This window comes from Pholis gunnellus (assembly GCF_910591455.1).
Source record: "Pholis gunnellus genome assembly, chromosome: 9".
Lineage (NCBI taxonomy): Eukaryota > Metazoa > Chordata > Actinopteri > Perciformes > Pholidae > Pholis > Pholis gunnellus.
The window spans coordinates 20,277,054-20,297,282 of NC_136535.1; the positions used below are offsets into that span (position 1 = coordinate 20,277,054).

Below are 20,229 nucleotides of genomic sequence, written 5' to 3' on the forward strand. Positions count from 1 at the left end.
TAAAAACGTTTTTTTATGACTCAGACAAGACAATAGTGTGGATAGTTAAACCAGCGGGGAGTGAGGTTAACACAAACTTAATGCACTTTCACTTTAGATCATAATCCAGCAATCACCCTTCCAGACAAAAAAATATCATAATAAATCAAGTGAAATGTAAATCAAATAGCTAGAGCAACATAAGGAAAAGGTCTAATATGTGAAAACTTAAGAAACATCCCAAAGAACCTCTGCAATGCCTCTCACTTCTCCCTCAGAACTGATCAATTTCTCTAATATCCAAATTTGAATATTGTTCTATAATTCAAAAATAGTTCCTTTGAATCAATCATTAACTAGAAAGCTTTAATTTACTTAAAAGTGCTTTTGATTTCTTCATTGTCTTCTGTATTTAGCTGTTATGGTGGCGTTATTATTTACGTTGAGTACTCAAAATAATCGATACTCTCCAACTGTGGGAAGAAAAAGTATTAAGATGAAAACCATTAGAAAGAAAGTAATGTGAAGTGTAAACCAGTAGAGATAAGTTGCTCATTATAGAAGTGAGAAGTTTCAACATGGAGATCTTTATTAAAGCTCAGTTTTCCATTGTACAAATGTCATCATAGTTGAAACTGCATGCAGTGGCTTGAGGCACGTTACAAAGGAGAATGAGCGTTGTTGAATAGAAATTATAAAACAAAACCAACAAAAAAAAGACAATAAATTGCATAACTTAATGTTATCGATATTGCAATTAAATCCAACTACGAAAGTGTGTGTCCAATATTATCAAGCTGTTTTCTATGGAGACATATGCAACGCAAAATACACATGTGTAAAAGGCCGAACGGAGGGACACTAATAGCGGTTAAGACGAGTTAGGAAAACCATTCATTTTGCATTAGGAGTACTTTTGCCACTACGGGATAAGGAGAAAACAGAGAATGAGAGGCACAAAGACATGACAACCACTGCGTCCGAGTGAAATGGCTCTATCGGGGTACAATACACTTTTAAAATCTCAGTTAAACCCGAGCACTGTATTTACTGAGGACTAAATGACGAGACTAGAGATTATGATGTGCTTAATGTTTTGACGACGGAAATTAATTAAGCAGTCGATGCCTCACACAGTGAACTTGTGTTAGAGATGGCAACAGACAACCTGAACTTTGACTCTACACAGTGACGCACTTAAATGTGGTGACGTTCCCACCGGATGCATTGTTCCGACACCGAGGCTTTCTTTATGGGTGGAAAGATTTTTTTTTTTTAAAAAGACAAAATGTGCAAAAATGTGCCCCTGCACAACAAAAGAGCAGCCAAATAATGATAAAGACAATTGCAATTTACACAATGTGGTTATAAACTCTACTGTACTTATAATTTTGTTATTAGTTAATCCTCTTGTTGAGTTTATTCTTCATTAAAAGCATACATATTGCAGCATGAAGAGGAAACAGTGTTATATCGTCCTTTTCCGGAAACATTAAAGTCCAGGTCGGATCACATCAAGAAATAAACACAAACAACAGAACAGGCACATACAAAGTTGCCCATCATATTGGCTTCCTGCACACGAGTCATCACACTGAAGCTAATCTTGGGTTGTCTGCTGTCCTCCCTGTGGCACAGCAACAAGTCAAGAGCTCTGGTCAACAAAATGTAGCCTGGAGAAGATCGTCAAGAGGAGCCCACAATGTTGTATATCACCACGGCTTATTCTACTTTTGGCAAAACAAAAAGCTGAAAAATTATTGATTGGTCACATAGGTTGCCCGTTGGGTTTTTACCTTAAAAACAGACAACCTTCTTCATAGCACAGAATGCAGGCAGAAACTGAAAATGAACAAATAGAGAGGATACTTTTAGGTTGAGAATATTCTGACCCACAGCTGTGAAACAAAAACATCCAACAAAAGAAAAAGGCAGAAAACAACTCTCCTTCAGTTAGTGACCCTTCTGTTTGCTTGTTTAGCTCATCCCATAATGCAACCTGAGGCACAACATCACCACTTTCTGAACTTTTCAAGCTTCTCGCCACTTGCCTTTAATGGTTGACCTTAAGAAAAGGAAGCAGCAATTTACCTTTTAGTCATAGAGAGGAAATACATTGATGTACGTGGACCAAAAGTGGCAATATATTGTCAATAACCAACATTAATCAATCCCTATCGCCAAAAATATTAAGACCAGGGAGGAGAGCAGAGTAGTAGCGCGTTTGCATGTGCGCCCGTCACAGTACGGTCTGCCTTCCGTGGGAATGTTGAAGAGAAGGAGGGAGGGAAGGAGGGAGAGATGGAGGGAGAGAAGGAGGGAGAGCGGGGGGGGGGGGGGGAAGGAGGATTTCACCAGCCCTCTCTGATATCGGTTGAGTGTGTTTGTGCATTGTGTGTGTGAGTGTGTGCGTCCCGTTGGTAGGCCTATGACGTCATGTCGTGTTTTATTCCCACTCTGTGGTGCCGGGTGGTTTGGAGGTCAGATCATACATGACTCTGGAGATCCCGGGGATCTTCTTGATCTCATTTACCATTTTCAGCACCACCTGCGGAAACAGATAACAAGACAAAATGACTCTTAAAACATTGAACAAAGTAAGGAAAAAAAATGTATTTAAATGATTCTGGGGCTCAATCCCTTAACGTAGGTTAGTATCCATGATGGTAAGATAATGCCGAGACTAAGTTTAAACTTTGAATCATGGTTTACCTCCTCCGGGATATGGTTGCCTGGCATGGCAGGGATGCCGGTCATGAAATCGCTGGTGATGAAGGTGCGGATCACCACAGAGCGCCGGCAGGATGGCTGTTTTTGCAGAGGGTCACGGTCAAAGTGCAGGGGGGTCAAGATGACTGGCATCTGGCTGATCTTACCGGAATAGCCTGCAAGAGAGAAAATGTTCTCATTGCTGCTTTAACATCTTTCATGTCCATCTGTTAATGAAGCAAAAAAAGGCTTACGTCATACTGTTAGGGATCATTTATACGATATCAAATGTGGACAAAATAATCTTCAAATCCTCCTCAGAATACTGAGTGAAACCACAGACGCAGTCAAGAACGGACTCACAAACAGCCAGTATGTGGTTTGCCTCTGGGGAAACGTTACATTCCTCATGTGGACGCGAGTATGCAGACGAGTACACTATTCTTGAAACGTATTAACACCAGGCTTTGTAAAAAGGAGAGAATGGCTCTAGAGAGACTACATTGTTATAATGGAGTCTGTAATACAATACATAAGGCTAAATTAAAATGTCTAAAATCCGGTGGCTATACAAACACACTTACCAGACTCTCTAAGGATAGAGTGAGCTACAAAGTCAGCCTGTCTGAGAGTGCTCAGAACGCCTGTGGTCAGGAAGGTCGGGGTAATGTCTGTTGGCGGCTCTTTCACGTGAGACCCGAACACATACACCACTCTGGAAAAAGGAGAGACGTGAATGAATGGATGAGTGTCCATAGAATACACAGAGTGTCTGATGAGGCATACAAGTGGGGAGAGACGAAGAGCAGAGCCGGGTGCGTTACCTATTGATAGTATGGCACATGCGAGGGATGAGTCTGGACAGGAACATGAGAGTCTCCCAGTGTGGCGACTCTTTACTTGTGATGCCGCACACGTAACTGTAGGACCGGCAATCCCCCTGAGACAGAAGACGTATTTTTACAGTCATTTATAAAGTAGGCTTATCAGAAAGTCAGAGCAACAATAAAACTAGAGAACACAAAACTGCAACAAATGTTAGATTAGCAAACACACGTGTGTCATTCTCCAAACGTTCCCTTTTAAATATACAGTGACGTTTCTATAAATAGAGTGTTTTCACTTCCAACAAATTCCACAGGCAATAAACACTGGCTGTGTTTGTCCATCGTCTCCTGTCTGCCCCACAATTTGAGGTTAAGGGTGAATATAAAACTCAAACAGGAAGAATTAAGACACATCCACACCCCCACACACACACAGCCACTGGTTGACGGCAATGTTTGGGGAAGGAAAATAGTCATGACCATAACGGTCCGTTAAATTACTGGAAAATGATGTTGGCCATGTTTAGCCACATCCTCGGCATATGTCATGTTTAGCATCAGAGAAGTTGGGGGAGAAATAAAAACACGTCACAATATTTACAACAGATCGGTCCTTTGGCTAGGAATAGAGAGAGAAAGTCACAAAGTAAGAAACAGAGGCTTTGTGTGGGTGGGTGTGTCTCGCGGTTAACCACTAAATTATAGTGAAAACACAGCGAGACAAACAACACAAGGGAGACACACCGCTTCCTGCTTCTCCTGCCTCACATTCATCTGCAGTTCTAAAGACATTTGACCCCTTCACATACATGTAAATCCAACAACTCCTAAACAATGTTTGGATCAACCTAAAAATATCCTCTCTAACTTTTACTTGGGCCTTTAAGAAGCCACTGCAGCAAGTCTGCTTTAACACTATTTTGACTTCAGGTTTAAGCCTTCGGACGGTAGAAATGTGTGGACAAACAGACAACACACAAAATATCAGAGCGTCTGGTTGGAGTTGATGAGTTGATTGACCAGCTAGTTTACCTGGACGCCGACAGTTTTGATGGGCAGCAGGAAGGCATTGAGTGAATGAAGGCTGGTGATCTGCATGAGCTTCTCTTCCTCCTCGTCTGATATGCACGACTTGACTCTCTGCAGCAAGGTATGGGGCTGGAGGGGAGAGAGAGAGAATTTTAAAGCAGAATGTAAAATGAACTACAAGGACAGAGACCTCAGAAGTAGCGCCGTCTATGTTGTGACTACTTTTAACTCATTTTGTGAACACTTCTCATTTTCCAGCTTTCCGATGCGTCCACCACCTTAGTCAGTAGAGCCACAATAACCCTCGTTCACAAAGTCAAAGTAGATCAACTCTGAACTTCAATCATTTATCAAATGAACAGCTGTTCAGCGTGTCATGGCAAATGAGTCCCCGGTTCTACTGTCAGACAACCAGCAGCAAACAGCCAATCTGTGGTGCAACTTTGTTTGTTTGGATCTGTGTACTACCTCTAATGTTTGTCATCAGGAAATGTACAGTGAGCGCACAAGCTAAGAGGGCTGTTTTCAGTAAGCAGTGATTAAATTCATATTAAAAAATGTGCATGCATCATCACGGTAATTAATTTCCTGCCATTAGTTGCAAATACATGACTCATGATCCTGTTACAGTGACGAGTTGTTTATGATATTTCCCTAAAACACAGGACATCAGTCAGATGACTAGTTATTACAATTTATTTTTGCATCTGTATTGTTCTGACCTTTTTGATGCTTGCAGAGAAGTCTGTGATGATTTTGAGGATGTTGTTTGTTTCAGCAAAGTCCTTACAGATGTAGGGCTCCTCTGCACAAATCACTCTGATGGACAAACCCGGACCTAAAAAAGGAAAAGCAAGGAGGAGGGGCACTTCTTTTTTAGCAAATATAAGAGCAACGTGAGGACAGTTTTGAGTCCGTCTGATTGAATTAGGTAAATGGGTAAATGAGGGAAAGAAAGGAGAAAATGGTAGAAAGAAATCAAACATTATATGAATAATCCCTTTTGTCAGAGCCGTCACATCATTGGCATGCGTTTATGTACTTGCCAGGGAAAGGGTGTCGGGAGACGATCTCCTCTGGCAGGCCCAGCTCTCTCCCCAGCGCTTTGACCTCATCTTTATGGAAATCTTTCAGTGGTTCGATTACTTTTCCCTGGAGGGTCACAAAAGAGTGGAATCAGCATTACAACAGAGTGGGAGTGAGGTAAATGCGTCGGTGTTGCAGAGTTGTGCGTTTCTATAAAAAGGGGATACTGAATAGCTGTTGAAGAAAGAAAGCCTCTCAAGTGGACGATGGATGATGTAGAAACACATGTTTCGATGAAAAGTGAATGACGTTCAGCCGTTTGCTGTCCTCCTAGTATTTGTGTGGATACGTGCATGTGTGCAGTACCTCATCCCTGAGCTTGCGGATGAGCTCAGTGTCGTTGTGATGCGTTTTGATGACTTCCGCCTTGCCGCTGGCAAGATGAGAGGCACTCTCAATAAGATCGGGCCGCAAGGTACCCTGGGCCAGGAAAACCTCTTCAGGCTTCAGATTCAACTCTCCTATAACTTCATTTGCCACCTGTGAAGCAACGGAATCCAAACCGTCAGAAGCAGTGAATTAAAGAATCAATAACGCCGCCATATTGGCAGATGTTGACAAATGTGATAAACGACGATGTATTGCATGCTGGCAGGTTGAAATAAAAATGTTATCACAAAAGAATTGATTAAGACCCAACACTCACTTTGACAAATGTATCGCCAATGATTTTCCTTTTCTCTTCTGGGTTGGTCGTCATATTCAAAGTCTTGCTGATGCGTTTTCGTGGCGTCCTGTCCTCCTCAGAGATGGGGAGGGTTGTCGTTCCGTTGTAGAAGGTGTGAGCAGCGTTTACCACTAAATAGAGCAAACATTTAAGAGCACAAAGAGAATTATTTTGTTTTCAAACTGATTAGTCATTCAGGCTAAAGTAGAACATAATGACGACTGTCCCTACCTTTGAGTTTGATGCCCAGCTTGGTGAGGGCCTCCTCCACACTCTGACTCTCTCTCTTCCTCATGAAGCCGTTGTCGATGTGAACCGCTATCACCTGGTCCGGGTTCAGCGCTTTGTTGAGGAGAGCTGTGCAAACTGTTGAGTCTACCCCGCCACTCAGCAGCACCTGAAGACAGCGTTAGAAACAGTCACCAACTGTGCAGTCACAGCCACCCTCTGCTGGATTAAGGAGGAAGGAGCTCCTACTCTGTCTCGCTCTCAAAGCAACTGCACGTCTAATCTCGTTTTATTTTAGCATTGGTCATGTTGTCTTCGACATATCTGGTGTTCTGTCTTTATGGCAGGCTGTAAAAATATTAGGCATTGTCACCTTAATCAAAAAGAAAGAGAGGACTACAGCCTTGACACTTCTTTACTTATTAGTGGACTATTAACTCGTGTGACTCACACACCCAAACTACTGCAGGAACCACTGCTGCAGGAACAAATAGTGAAACATGTATCCCTTAGACCGCAGTTGAAGAACAGGAAACAGAGGCTGCATGTATTTCTTTAAATATAAACCACGTGCCTGGAAGCCACTCATTTATCGCCTTCACAATCCCCTGAGATGAAGCCCAGTTTAAAGGCGCTCAGGGAGTCGACTACCTCTTTTCAGATAAAACAGGGTTTAATTTGAGAGTTTAATTGGTTCTACTTTACTTCCCACCGCTGCTGCTGCCGTCACCACTTCCTGAGCTGCTACTAAATATCACACTCAGCAACCCAGCTTTTAACTTCAGTCAAATTAACTCCCATTGCTAGTTTAAATGTGCTGAGAATATATTTTCTGCTGTTCTTCCTTCACCTCTCTGCCCTAAAAATAGTTTGGATAAGAACACACACCAACATGAAACTTTGTGCAGTTCTACTCACCAGCACTTTAGACTTGGCTACTTTTTCTTTGATGTCGTCGATGCAGACCTGTTGGCGGTTCTGTACGGTAAAATTACTGGTGCATCCCGCAATCTCGAACAGGAAGTTACGCAGCATCTCGATGCCTCTCTCCGTCAGGTCGACTTCAGGGTGAAACTGTGTCCCGTACAGCTTCTTCTGTTCATTAGCGATGCCTGGTGGGGACATCAGATGTGGCGGAGGACCGTTAACGTTTATCAACCATTTATCCTCATTGAATGACACTTCTTAAAAATATATAGTCAAACAACACAACGTGCTCACCGGCAATGATGTTCCCCGATTGGGCCACCACTTTAAAGCCGTCGGCCACTTTATCCACACTGTCTCCGTGGGTCAGCAGGACCAGTTCATCCTTTTGAAGGCCCCTGATAAGACACACACGCACTTTGACGTCAGAGGAAGATGTGTGGCGTTCAACGACATTGCATGTAACAGTTAAATGTGTCCAGGCCTGCGTTCACTGGGTGCATGCGAGTCAAGTGTGAGAGGCAGACGGTAATAAAAGACAGCGGACGTCTATTTTAGACTCTCCAGTATTTGTGTAACAACCAGGGGGAAATATGTGACTGCTGGAGCGGTTCTGCAGTTTATGTCTTAAGCATGGCACTGGGACGAACCTGTTGAGCAGCAGTTGTGCTTTACGCAGCCAACATCATTTTGTGCTCAGATATTTAAGAGAAAAAGATGGTACTGTAAGTTTAATGACTGATCTAGAAGGGATTTGGTGAATGCTTATTTTTAGGGTTGAGTGACAGGATGATTACATGCAAGGATGTGTAAGAATGTGCAGCTCCAAGAAGATCATATCGACACTTATTTATAATAACACATAAATTAAACTAATTTTCTTGCGATCCACTTGAGCAGCCATATTACCTGAAGAGAGAACAAGTGTTGTCCAGTCCAATAGTGAACACTCCATCTTCCCTCACACTCTTTTTGTGTACCGTGCCGCCGAAAACTTTATTCATCATCTGTAGGAAACACGCAGAGCAAAGTTAACACTTGGACACGGAAATTGACATGTTAGTGCGATTCCAAAGATGCTGTAACTGCCAGCTGCCTCGAGAAATGAGCTAGAGAATGGAAGGCTGCTGGTTTTAGTTTCCAGGCAAAGCTGGGGGAAAATTAAACGAGTAATTCTCTCATCTCCCTCAGCGAGTGTGAAAGTGCCCTTGAAGAAGGTGGTGAAGTCCCAGCTGGCCCAGGAGAGCTGAACAGCAGCTGTAAGTCTAGCTGCTCGCTGTGAATGTGTGTAACACAAATGCTTCATGGAACAAAGGCCTAACAACTATAAAAGCCCAGAAGTTTACTGTGTATGCATGCATGTGCATAGATACCTGCATCCCATAGCAAATCCCAAGGACAGGCTTTCCTATGGTGAATATGGCCGGGTCGAACCAGGGCGCATCTTCTGCATACACAGAAGCTGGACCTCCGGAAATGATGATTGCCCTAAGAAGGGAAACAATCAAGGCAAAATGCATTATAAAACACTTCCATAATGACAGAATAATGTAATAAAAATGATGTGGTTGAAATGCTTCTCATGCTCACCTGTAGCCCTGCTCTCTGATGGCGAAGGCCGGGGTCTCTAAAGGGAGGATCTCAGAGCGTACGCACATCTCCCGCACCCGTCTGTCGATCACCTTGCCGTACTGGGCCCCAGCATCCAGGATCGCCACCGCCCCCTCGCAGGATCCATTCTGCTCTGCGCTGCTGATCTCCAGCTGTGGACAGAAAAAACCCAGTCTTGATTTTAAGTGCTTGTGTTGAGCCGAGCAGGGCAGAAAATGATATATATAGTCTCTCGTGCACACAAGTATTTACTGAATGATTTTTTGACAAGCACACAGAAATTTTTTCCTTAACATCAACAGTTCGGTGGTGTAAAGTAACCCACTCCTTCTTGACTTAATTGGGCTCCACTTCAGACATCCCCCGTGGAAAAATGTGACTCAATGAAGCCTAACATAATTATGGACATGTGAGCTTTCAATACAAGACAGACAGTCACTCTCGTGAAACGTGGTGTATCCATTCAGCCCATCAGTAGAATCACATGAAACAAGCAAGTTAGCCAAAGGCTATCTGGGAGCAGGGTGTACTGTTTCATTTTGACACAACTTCCCAGTCCGGATTGTTTTTTATAAACATACACGCAGATTGAAATTTGGGGAAACAATTTTCAGCACAAGAACTAGAGAGATGTCAGATCACTGATAGCTAATGAGAGTAGACGATAAGGACTGCAAGAAGAGAAACATGATCCCACGTGGTTTGTTGAAACACTTCCTGCCCGTAGATGTTTCTAAAAACAACTTTCATCAGACATGCTAACGTTACCGTATCACCTCAGATTTGTTGCCGTTGAGTCTCAGTTACCGTATTATCGTTCAAACATATCGTCAGCAGCTCTAAAAGCATAATCACGACAACAACAAAAATCCACCAAAACTTTACCAAATGAGCGGATAACACAGCAGTAGTGGCTCCTGTTGTCAGAGAGGTAACGTTAACCGCAAGTTGGCTCATACTAGCTCCGTGACGATGTTAGCAAAACTGTCAGTTAACGTTCCGTTAGCTTAAAGTGTGTGACAGCAGCCGAGGGAAATAAATTGGGTTACCTCGAGCTCAATGCCACTTCCCAAAATGAAAGTCTGTAACAGTCATAATGCACGACTGTCGGTTAGTAGTACTATCGTTACAACATTCTGACTGCCCCGGCTAGAGCTAGCTAACACACTGCCTATGTAGCATGCTAGCTCACGGACAGTGTAAACAGTAGTAATCACCATTAGCCTGCTAGCAGCACGTCCCGCTGGCTAAGTTAGCGGAGCTATGCTAAAACCCACGCGGTGCTTTGGAGGCAAAGGGTCCTGGGAGGGAGCCACTAATAAGGAGAAAGGCAGCCACGGCTGGAGTTTAAATATGTGTACGATATATGCTAATCGTAATAGAGATATCCTGTGCGGCTAGCGGCTATGAGCAACATGTTCATGTAATACTGCAACAGGCAACAGCGGTACTCAGAGCTCCTCAGCGGAACTGATGATAACGCTGCATGCTCTCTTAACTTTCCCCCCACACAGGCCGTAATTAACCGGGGGGGACTACACCGGCAATCGGAGTCCTAACACCGGGCAACCGGTCAACAAAGTACCGAAGCAGCGGGTCCTCCCCGCACCACTGACCTTGCTGTCTCCGTTGCACACAGCCATGGAGGACTGTGGTGTGGTGGAATGAGCTCTCCTCTCGGTGTCCCAGGTCTCTCACACAGAGAGAGAGAGAGAGAGAGAGAGAGAGAGAGAGAGAGAGAGAGAGAGAGAGAGAGAGAGAGAGAGCGAGAGAGAGAGTGGGGGCTACTGGTTAGCTCCTGGCTCAGCACGCTGGCTACTGTTTCAAAAGCAGATTGGGTTGAAGATGGGCTGTCACAGACTGTCCTACTCCGGCTGGGAATAACTTTCACAGTGGGGACTGAAGACTAAATAAACGTGCCATGCATCATGGGGTGGAGCGCAAAGTGAGAGTAAAGAACAGTGTGGCCCCTAAGAGGGCTGGGCTTAGACAGCATAGTAGAGTTTGACTGACCATGTTGAGATAGTGGCAGCAATTGGGTGCTTAATTTCTGTATGTTTGTATAGAATATGAGATGGAGTTTAATAGCAAGGCAATAGTACATTTCACTGAGGTGTCCAGAGGGATCTACAAGGATATTTGCCATCCCTTTGCAAGACAATTAGATTATTTAAATTATTATTTTTATACGCCATTCAATACTGACATTTCTCGTTTTTTTCTAAGATAAAACTGTGGGCTAGGACAGGGGCACAGTGGTGTGGATAAACAACTTGTCCCACACACGCTATGATTTGTTTTATAATGCAGTATCAATATTTCTCATAATAAACACATTTTTCTGGAAAACGTCTGCAGATAAAAAATAAAAAAAGATGGTAAATTCTGTTTTTGGCTTATCCAGTGAATTAAATATCTGACTATTAACTTACTTAATTAGTATCAAAATCCGCATAAAACAGTCCTGCACAAGTATTTTCAACATTGCCAGCAAGCACAATGAGTCTACAGAGCCCCATGCTTCAGAGTCTCGTCAGACAGAGGCAGCAAGTATGTGAGAGGAACCCCCTGTACTTAACACATACTCTACTATATGTTCCACAAACTTTCTTCTTGCTATTTATACTACACCATAAGTTACCTCCAGGCTCAATGTTTTTATGTGGCTTTTGTGTCTGCCACTGACATGTATTTCTTTATTTAGCTAACAATAATGTAGTTTCAGTATTCTCTCAGAATTGTTTGACCCGCTTCACTGAAAGAGGAATGTCACAGCAAAAACACAAGTGTCAAATAGGCAGATGTCAAAGTCCCCTTTGTACTAGTTTGTCATTATTCGAGATACTTAAAAAAAATTCTAGGTATGGAAGGTATGATAGTGTCTTAAAGAAAAGAAAGTAGTTTCAGAAGTAGTAAGGCAGTGGTTTTCAACCTGGGGGTGGCAAACATCACCAAAATGTGTCAATACCACAGTTCTTGCAGATCACAATAAAGATAATTAATAAAGAGTTGTTCATATGAATTGCAGGTTTAAGGGTAAAAACAAACACTCACTAAACACACCCGTGATGGGATATTAAAACATCTGAAGGCACATAACCAGAGGTTGAGAACCACTGGGCTCTGATACTCAGAGGTGATGGAATATCAGCGCCATCCTGTGGAAAATGTAATGAAAAATACTTTACAACATAATTGTTACCATAGCCATGCTTAATAATTTCTGATTGGCTGGTAGGTGTCAATCTATAATCAGTCAAACTATAACCTCCACTCCAGTGCACAAAGAACACTAACCATTAAAGCAGTACTTCCTCCTCAGTGAGCTATCACTGGTTAAACCAGGAACATGGTTGGATTAATCTAAAAGGCAGAACTGATCTGTGGGTCCCTGTTGACCTTCTGCTTTTTGTCATTTATTTTAGGAATATCATGCACCATGTCTGTTTTGACAAAGCTCATATATACAAGCCTCTCTTCTGTGGTTAGTGGCCGTGGTGTAAGTACAATAATGTACTCCGTTTTGATGACGAGTGCATTATTTCTTATATCAGGACACGTTATGGTAGATTGACACCCTCTCACATGGTTTAAAACTTCCCAGTGCTCCTGTTGTCCTGTTGTCACATGCTGATCCACCTAAATATGCCTGTGTGTTGTCACATGCCATCGGTGTGGATAAGCAGCTTCACATGCACTCACAGCAACCACAAGGCAGAGCGTGCCGTTATTCATTACCTCTAATTTAAATGGGGTGGATGCATCACGACCATCACCAAAAGATCTTTTGGTGAAGGAGAATGTTTGAGTGTGATTTCGGTTCAATCGGATATCAGTCATCATTCTTGGAAAAATGTGTCTTCTTTGTATTAATTTAGAAAACAAAATTGTGCATAACTACTCATAATAATAATAATAATAATACATCCCCAATACATTATTAGTGTCATAGAATTTGAATGATAATATTTTTTTTTGAAATGCTGTGGGCTTCACACTTCACAATGAATGAATGAATGTTGTCTAGTCCTATTATATAGTGATAGTGCGACTTCTGTAGACTAATTAATATGCAACCCGATTGAAGACGTGCAAACTGATCATATTACCATTTGTCTGTCTTGCTCTTATGATGACGATGATGCTAAAACTGGGTCTCTTGTTTCCTGGTTTCAATTGTATGTCAATGTAACACAACATGCCAATGAAAGGACAACCAACAGTATTTCCTTAAAGTTTCATAACTCTGTGAATGTATGCTTTAATTATGTTGGTTAATTTGGCGTTTTGTGGAACTGATGTTATTATTGTTGGGATATTTCCAACCTCGGAGGAAGCAGCCTCTACTAAAGGATCATCACCAGTCAATGGTGTGTGTGTGTGTGTGTGTGTGTGTGTGTGTGTGTGTGTGTGTGTGTGAGACACCTGAGTTTGTGAGGATATTTTTGAATGTGATTCCAGGCTCGAGCTCTACGATTAGGGCTTAAGAGTGCACTTCTTTGAATTTATTTTCCTTCCCCTACATGACATTAGCACTGAAACGGAACTCCTTTCCCTTCGTCATTGACACGTCATCTGTAGGTGCCGGACCCATTTAGACGTCGCACATGCCGCACTTCCTGGATCTTCTCTTGAGAGCCTGTTTGTGTATTGATGTAACTAACCTGTCTTGAGGGAAACGGTAGTGATTTTCTCGTGTTTCTTGCCTTTTATTAAGATGTCACAAACTCGTGATTTGCATGAACATAGACTAGAATCGGCCTCCCGTTGATTTGCTCTGTAATTCAGCCGTTTTGTGTTCAATCTTTTTCCCGATCTGGCATTATCTGTGTGGCATGCTGTTATCATCATCAGGTACACGTGAATTCATCTACTGCTGGTGTGCTCTACCTTTTACCTTTTCATCTCACGCATGTCCTTTCTACGTCTCTATGTGTACGAGAAACTATCGATTTTATATAGTTCACGTTTAGGCTAAGGTAAGTTAACATCTTGTGATTTTTAGGTGACAGCAGGAAACAACCGTGAACATTTTCCTTGTACTGTACTGTACTGTACTGTACTATACAGTATGACATACAAAGCTCGATAACTTCTTATTTCTAACCAACCTAACCTGGATCTATTTGTTAGCCTCTGGAAGTGTCTCCTTCACCTTTCACCCCAATCATGACTTGACACTATTTATTCTTTCTTCTTTTGCACAGATTTCTGCCCGTATATGTTCTTTTATGCCGTCATTTGAAGTGTGCATACACTGTATACACTGTGCATATGATACGAGTCTGCTTTTCATTATTCTAATCAGTCAGAAACTCACTTGACCAGTTTGCTGACTGCTTTTGTTCACGCATAATCAGTACGACCCTGCTTGTAGTTCACTGAATGTTTGCATTCTGCTCTATTCCATTTGTTTATTGTGTCTTTATTCTCGCTATGAACAGCTTTTCTGCCTGTGAAGTTCTGTACCTCTGCTGTTCTGGCTATGCCTTTCAAACAACGATAACAATCTTAATGGGATTCAAATGATTGGAAATATTCATGGCAGACATGCAGTCATTTAGCTGCTGAACTAGTCCCCTCTTTTCTTTTGTTTTCCTGCAGATTTGCTGAGGGCACAGCGGGTTTGATGCCCACTGTTCCAACATGGAGCACTCAGAATTGATGACACACAAGAACGGGCGGCAGAGGAAGATCGCGGGTACCACCGTCTTATCCGAAAACATCAGGGGCATGGACAGGGGAGAGACGAGCTCCTCTGAACCCGAAGTAGAAGAGGAGGCGGAGGGTCTGGGTCTTATCAAAGTGTTGTCCTCTGAGGACCGGAGGCAAAGGAGAGTCCGGCCCGGGATCCGTGACGAGTTGGGGAACGTTTTGCTCCTTCTGTTCCTATACGTGCTGCAAGGGATTCCTCTGGGACTGGCTGGTAGCATCCCTCTGATCTTACAGAGTAAGAGCATCAGCTACAAAGACCAAGCCTTCTTCAGCTTTGTCTTCTGGCCATTTAGTCTCAAACTTTTATGGGCACCGCTGGTGGACGCTCTCTACTTCAGCCGGTTTGGGAGAAGGTAAGGAGGACACATGCGTACTGTTTATGTTGATGTTTTCATCTGCCTGGAGGATTATATCCCCCCCCCCCCTACAATGTGTATATTATTCCTGGTTTTCAGAAAGTCATGGCTGGTGCCCACACAGTACCTGCTGGGCCTCTTCATGCTCTACCTTTCCGGGACGGTCAATTCACTGATGCAAAGTGAGGGAGGACCGAAGGTGGTAACACTCACTGCCGTCTTCTTTATGCTTGCCTTCCTTGCAGCCACACAGGTACAGGCTCACTGTGACGCAAACGCACATTCGGGACGATAAATACATTCAATTAGATGAGTTTTTTTTTTTCTCCTGTCCTCCAATTCCGGTACCTTCTCTGCTTCAAAGGACATAGCTGTGGATGGCTGGGCCCTGACCATGTTGTCCAGAGAGAATGTGGGATATGCTTCTACATGCAACTCTGTGGGCCAGACGGCGGGGTACTTCCTGGGGAATGTGCTCTTTCTGGCTCTGGAGTCTGCAGACTTCTGCAACAAGTACCTCAGAGTAGAGCCCAAGGACACGGGCATCGTCACCTTGTCGGGTATTATTCATCCCGGACCTCACCGAGTTGTCGTTCTTTTACAACAGAGCAGTCGTGTTGACGTGTCATTTCTAATGCTTTCTGTTCTTCGGCTGCAGAGTTCTTGTTTTTTTGGGGAATTGTGTTCCTGGTTTCCACGACTCTGGTGGCCATCATGAAGAGAGAAAATAATGACGGCAAAGGAAAGCAGAAAGTCCAGGAGGAAACACAGGGCGTCATGGAGACCTACAAGCTGCTGTTCTCTATCATCAAGATGCCCACAGTCTTCACCTTTTGTTCCCTGCTTCTCACTGCTAAAGTACTTGAGCATTACGTGAAACAACTTTTTAATATGACTTTGAAAGTGTTGCTTTCGGACACTTTGCTGCTTTACACAAACATCCAATGTGAATGAAAGATTCTCTCCTTTTGTCTTCTCTTTCGTTATTCAGATTGGCTTCTCAGCAGCAGATGCAGTGACGGGCCTGAAGCTGGTGGAGGCTGGAGTTCCCAAGGAGCAGCTGGCACTGCTGGCAGTGCCCATGGTGCCTCTGCAGATCCTACTACCTGTGATCATCAGCAAATACACAGCAGGGCCCAGACCGCTGGATGTCTTCTACAAGGCCTTCCCTTTCAGGTTGTAACACACATACACACACACACACACACACACACACACACACAGGCTCACAAACCCATTCATACAAACTAAAAGCTGACCGAGTGTTGCTGTTTGCGGTTGCAGGTTGCTCATAGGACTGGGTTACGCTCTGCTGGTGTGGTGGACGCCCAGTGTAAAACATGAAGGAGGGTTCCCTGTTTACTACTACGCCATAGTGCTGTTTAGCTACGCATTGCATCAGGTTTGTATTTCTGTTACTCTCTTTATCATCTTACTTCCCTTTACTGCTTCTAGCCCAGTCCTTACCATAGTTTTTCCAGGTGACAGGATATCAGCAGTGTGCAGATAGTGACAGTCTGCTGCTTAGAAAAGGGCTTCTGACCCTCTGTGTATTATGAGCAGTACTGTGTGTCTAAGTCTGCTCGTAAGATGGGGAATGGAAACTGGCTGCAATGAGCTAAAGATGACCACAACTTAGAGAGTCAATTCTGAAATTCTAATTTGTGTAATGCATTGTTTTATGACCAATTACCTGCAAAACTAATGATTCCCATCAGCCTCAGCTGCACTTTGCGTTTATTGCTAAGTAGCTAATTAACTAACATGGTAAAGATGGTCAGCATGGTACATGTTAGCATTTAGCTCAAAGCACAGCCTTGCAGTGCTGCTAGAATGGCTGAAGTCTCTTAGTTTTGTCTTTTATTACTGTAGCAATTAAAAGCAAATTATGGATGTAATCTATTAACAGGTTTATCAAACCATGTGTTGCAGACACACAGATGTTTGTCACCGTCTTATTTTTAAGTATAATGGTGTATAAAGGCAGACGAGTGTTAAGATGAGTTCCTTTTTCTCCTAACAACCTCATTTAATTTCCTGTCTCTGCCCGCAGATGTCACTGTGCAACAGAAGAACATCTAAAGTATCAGGGACAGAAACATATTCGTCCCCTTATTCTTTATTTTTTTTTACATTTCGGGCATATTTTAGTTACGTTTGCATCTTTCTATTTGTGTTTCAATAGAATATGAAAACCATTTTATTGATTATATAATTATTCTTTTTCTGGACCTTGGATTTTTGCCATCCGGTCATTAAAACAGCAGTTAAAAAAAAAAAAAATTGATGCGATCAGAATGAAGTTAAATATCATGGTACGTTTGACTATTGAGCAGCATGAACAGATGTTTCCCATGTTGCTTCCCCAGGTGGCGTTATACAGTATGTACGTGGCTTGCATGGCCTTCCACGCCAAAGTGAGCGACCCCCTCATCGGCGGGACCTACATGACCCTGCTGAACACCGTCACCAACCTGGGTGGGAACTGGCCCTCCACGTTGGCTCTGTGGATGGTGGATCCTCTGACCTCTAAGGAGTGTCAGGGGGCCACCGGGCAGAGCTGTGGCTCTCCAGAGGAGGCGGGGGTGAGTACGCAACGAGGGGGAATAATCTGCACAGCGGAGTATGTAACTACCTAGACTTGATATATTGATTCCTTTTTCTCCCTGTTGTGTCTCCAGCTGTGCGTTAAGGAGGGCGGCGCTTGTCTGACCACGCTGGACGGCTACTACGTGGAGTCGGTGGTGTGCGCTGTGATTGGTTTAGTCTGGTGGGTGTGGTTGGGGAAGAAGATGAGGCGCCTGCAGGAACAGAAGCCCGCTGCGTGGAGGTGCAGAGCGAGTCGGTGATGACACTTTTCATCTTGCACTTCCGCATACTCTGCTCCAAAAAAACAGCTGAAGGCGGACATGTTGTTCCATTCCCGTCCGCTTAGTCCAGCTGGTCCTGCTCGAGTTGCTGCGTCAAGAAAACACTCATACTGTCTCACCTCTGTCACCTCGAGGTACACAAATGTGATGAAGGACTCCATTGTCTCTGTAGAGGTAAAAATCCACCTCGTCATCGTTACTCGTGCTTACTGTAACATTGCCCTGAAAACTGAACCAACCGGTCAGACTAGCGGAGAACTTTTTACATTTTTATTTTGAAACCATATTCTGCTGCTTGGAAACAGCTTAACCAAACAAGAGCTGGCTCAAAGAATATGTTCAAATAATGTTATTAGTGTGTTTTTACCTGCCTTCATTGCCAGTTTGTTGAGTTTACTTTGTGGGAAGTACACGTTCAGTTATTCTGTGCAGTTTTCTGCTTTTTGGTCCAAATATGAGCAAAATATAACTTCAAAAGTAACAACTACACTCAGCACTTCAGACTCTTGTGTACCTTCCCGGCCAGTCACCATTGAATCTATATTAACAGAGATACTAAAGGTAAAAAAACAGATGAAGTGTCCGGATGCTGGTTAAACCCGGTGTGAAGACTCTTTGATTGCTGCTGGACTCAGATCTGAACCAATGATTCTTTAAATCATGATTTAAATATATATATTTTCTTCCTTTTTAAGTGATTTGTGCTTTGTTTGGTGTTTCAAAGTCCGTCTTCTGGTTTGGTAGATTACACAACTACCTAACTGCGGTTTGTTTTCTTTATACATCCTCCATAACAAGACGCTGAGCGCACATTCCTCATTATTACCGATATCATCAATGGTTAAGTGAACTGAGATGTCTGAAATATTAAAAGATTTTCTTGGAGCATTCTTTTCTTTTTCCAAACTTTCCTTAAATCTGATCAGTTGTATCCATTATAGGACCAAATCAATTTCTTTATTGGACACTGTGGATTTGAACTTTTCAGACCTCTTGGTTGTCAGTGGGGCATTTTTAAGTTGCAAAAAGAAAACAAATATTCCAAAAATATGCATGTATCTTTTTCGGGCAGTAAGTCTCACAGCTTTTTATAGATGCATTATCATTCAGACACATTTTATGTAAAAGGTCAATATGCTGTACACTAACTCTCAATGCAACAATGTATTACAGGAGTCCTAATTACGACATTTTAACATCCATAAAGCCAAGTTCTGCAGAGTGGGACGTTAACACCAGCCTGAGAAGTATGTAATTGAACACATACAGGGAAGTTCTTGCTCCCAAAACCCATTGAGATCCCAGACCAGCAGCCTTGAAGAGAAGCTTGATAAGCAGATGTCTTGTTTATGTTTTCATATTGTACGTAGAACTGAATGTTACAGTATTTTTCTCTAAAGCCAGCATTGAAAAACTTCTGTCAAATGTAAGCGTTGGAGCACACAATCAGGGTTGATGTCAGGAGAGCTTCATTTTTAACTCATTTGGCATAATTTGATTCTGATGCCGACTTTTTGAACTACATGTAAAAGGTCAAATAGATTCAGATTGCTGTGGTAGCAGTTGTTCTTTGGCCAATGGTTCCTCTGAAATGCACAAAAGTCCCTTACGCTACATTCAAATTAGAAGTTACACTGCATGCCTTTGTTTGACGGTTATTGGGCCTTTCTTCTGTATTTGTATCAGCACATCACTGTCATGACTTCTTCCTGAAAGCCTTTTCTCATTATCAGGGCACTGGATTTGTTGTTTTCATTTTCTTTGACAAACATTCAACTGTGTGACTGTTGATTTCAGCAACGTGTGCATTTGTTTTTATATTTCAGATCAGATACTTTAATTTGCTAAATTGGCTTTTGGATGCATTTCAGCTGCAAATGGAGTTTTAATTTATCTCACCATCCTTTAACTGAACTTTTTGTTTTTTAATGAAAAAAATGATATTTTTTACTTTGCACAACTTTAGTTTACAATGAGTCCAAATTCCCAATCATAGAGTAAAAGGCTAGCACAGGCTGATGGTAAAGTAAGACATGTAAATGAGCTAGCAGCAGGGCTCTCTAATGATGATGAATGTGAGGATCTTTGACGTTCACACAATGTAATGTTGAGATCTGAAACAAATCTTATACGTGATTAAAAAAACATGTGCACTTGTGAGGTCTCCAGATGTTTTTCCTTTCATACAAAAAAAAAAAAAAAAGACACGATGCATTCTGTATTTT

At 42.7% G+C, this 20,229-nt stretch overlaps 2 protein-coding genes across 3 annotated transcripts; one reads left to right on the top strand and one right to left on the bottom strand.

Moving 5' to 3' along the window:
- Nucleotides 1-546: 546 nt before the first annotated feature.
- gmps (guanine monophosphate synthase) lies at nucleotides 547-10,770 on the bottom strand. Its single transcript, XM_079166231.1, has 16 exons — nucleotides 10,680-10,770; nucleotides 9,043-9,215; nucleotides 8,826-8,940; nucleotides 8,362-8,459; nucleotides 7,747-7,850; nucleotides 7,444-7,637; nucleotides 6,529-6,694; nucleotides 6,277-6,428; nucleotides 5,937-6,110; nucleotides 5,591-5,696; nucleotides 5,267-5,382; nucleotides 4,548-4,673; nucleotides 3,513-3,628; nucleotides 3,273-3,403; nucleotides 2,692-2,864; nucleotides 547-2,527 (listed from the first exon to the last, which is right to left on the bottom strand). Exons 1-16 carry the CDS (start codon nucleotides 10,704-10,706, stop codon nucleotides 2,426-2,428), a joined length of 2,073 nt encoding a protein of 690 aa, XP_079022357.1. The 5' UTR covers nucleotides 10,707-10,770; the 3' UTR covers nucleotides 547-2,425.
- Nucleotides 10,771-13,704: 2,934 nt separating this feature from the next.
- On the top strand, nucleotides 13,705-20,161 carry slc33a1 (solute carrier family 33 member 1). Of its 2 annotated transcripts, none has more exons than XM_079166046.1 (9): nucleotides 13,705-13,744; nucleotides 14,668-15,131; nucleotides 15,234-15,387; nucleotides 15,499-15,694; nucleotides 15,793-15,992; nucleotides 16,126-16,310; nucleotides 16,419-16,536; nucleotides 17,504-17,719; nucleotides 17,816-20,161. In XM_079166046.1, the coding sequence occupies exons 2-9, from the start codon at nucleotides 14,710-14,712 to the stop codon at nucleotides 17,981-17,983; spliced, it is 1,659 nt and encodes a 552-aa protein (XP_079022172.1). In that variant the 5' UTR covers nucleotides 13,705-13,744; nucleotides 14,668-14,709; the 3' UTR covers nucleotides 17,984-20,161. The 2 variants fall into 2 exon arrangements, with proteins under 2 accessions (XP_079022172.1, XP_079022171.1); XM_079166045.1 differs by having other exon boundaries at nucleotides 13,714-13,917.
- The last annotated feature ends 68 nt before the right edge of the window (nucleotides 20,162-20,229 follow it).

Coding starts and splice junctions, on each gene's coding strand:
- slc33a1 (XM_079166046.1), top strand. CDS start 14,710: ATGGAGCACTCAGAATTGATGACACACAAGAACGGGCGGCAGAGGAAG. Junction 15,388..15,498: donor CCTTCCTTGCAGCCACACAG/GTACAGGCTCAC, acceptor TCTGCTTCAAAG/GACATAGCTGTGGATGGCTG. Junction 16,311..16,418: donor TACAAGGCCTTCCCTTTCAG/GTTGTAACACAC, acceptor TTGCGGTTGCAG/GTTGCTCATAGGACTGGGTT.
- gmps (XM_079166231.1), bottom strand. CDS start 10,706: ATGGCTGTGTGCAACGGAGACAGCAAG. Junction 6,429..6,528: donor GCTGGGCATCAAACTCAAAG/GTAGGGACAGTC, acceptor TGCTCTATTTAG/TGGTAAACGCTGCTCACACC. Junction 5,383..5,590: donor CTCCCGACACCCTTTCCCTG/GCAAGTACATAA, acceptor TTCCTTTTTTAG/GTCCGGGTTTGTCCATCAGA.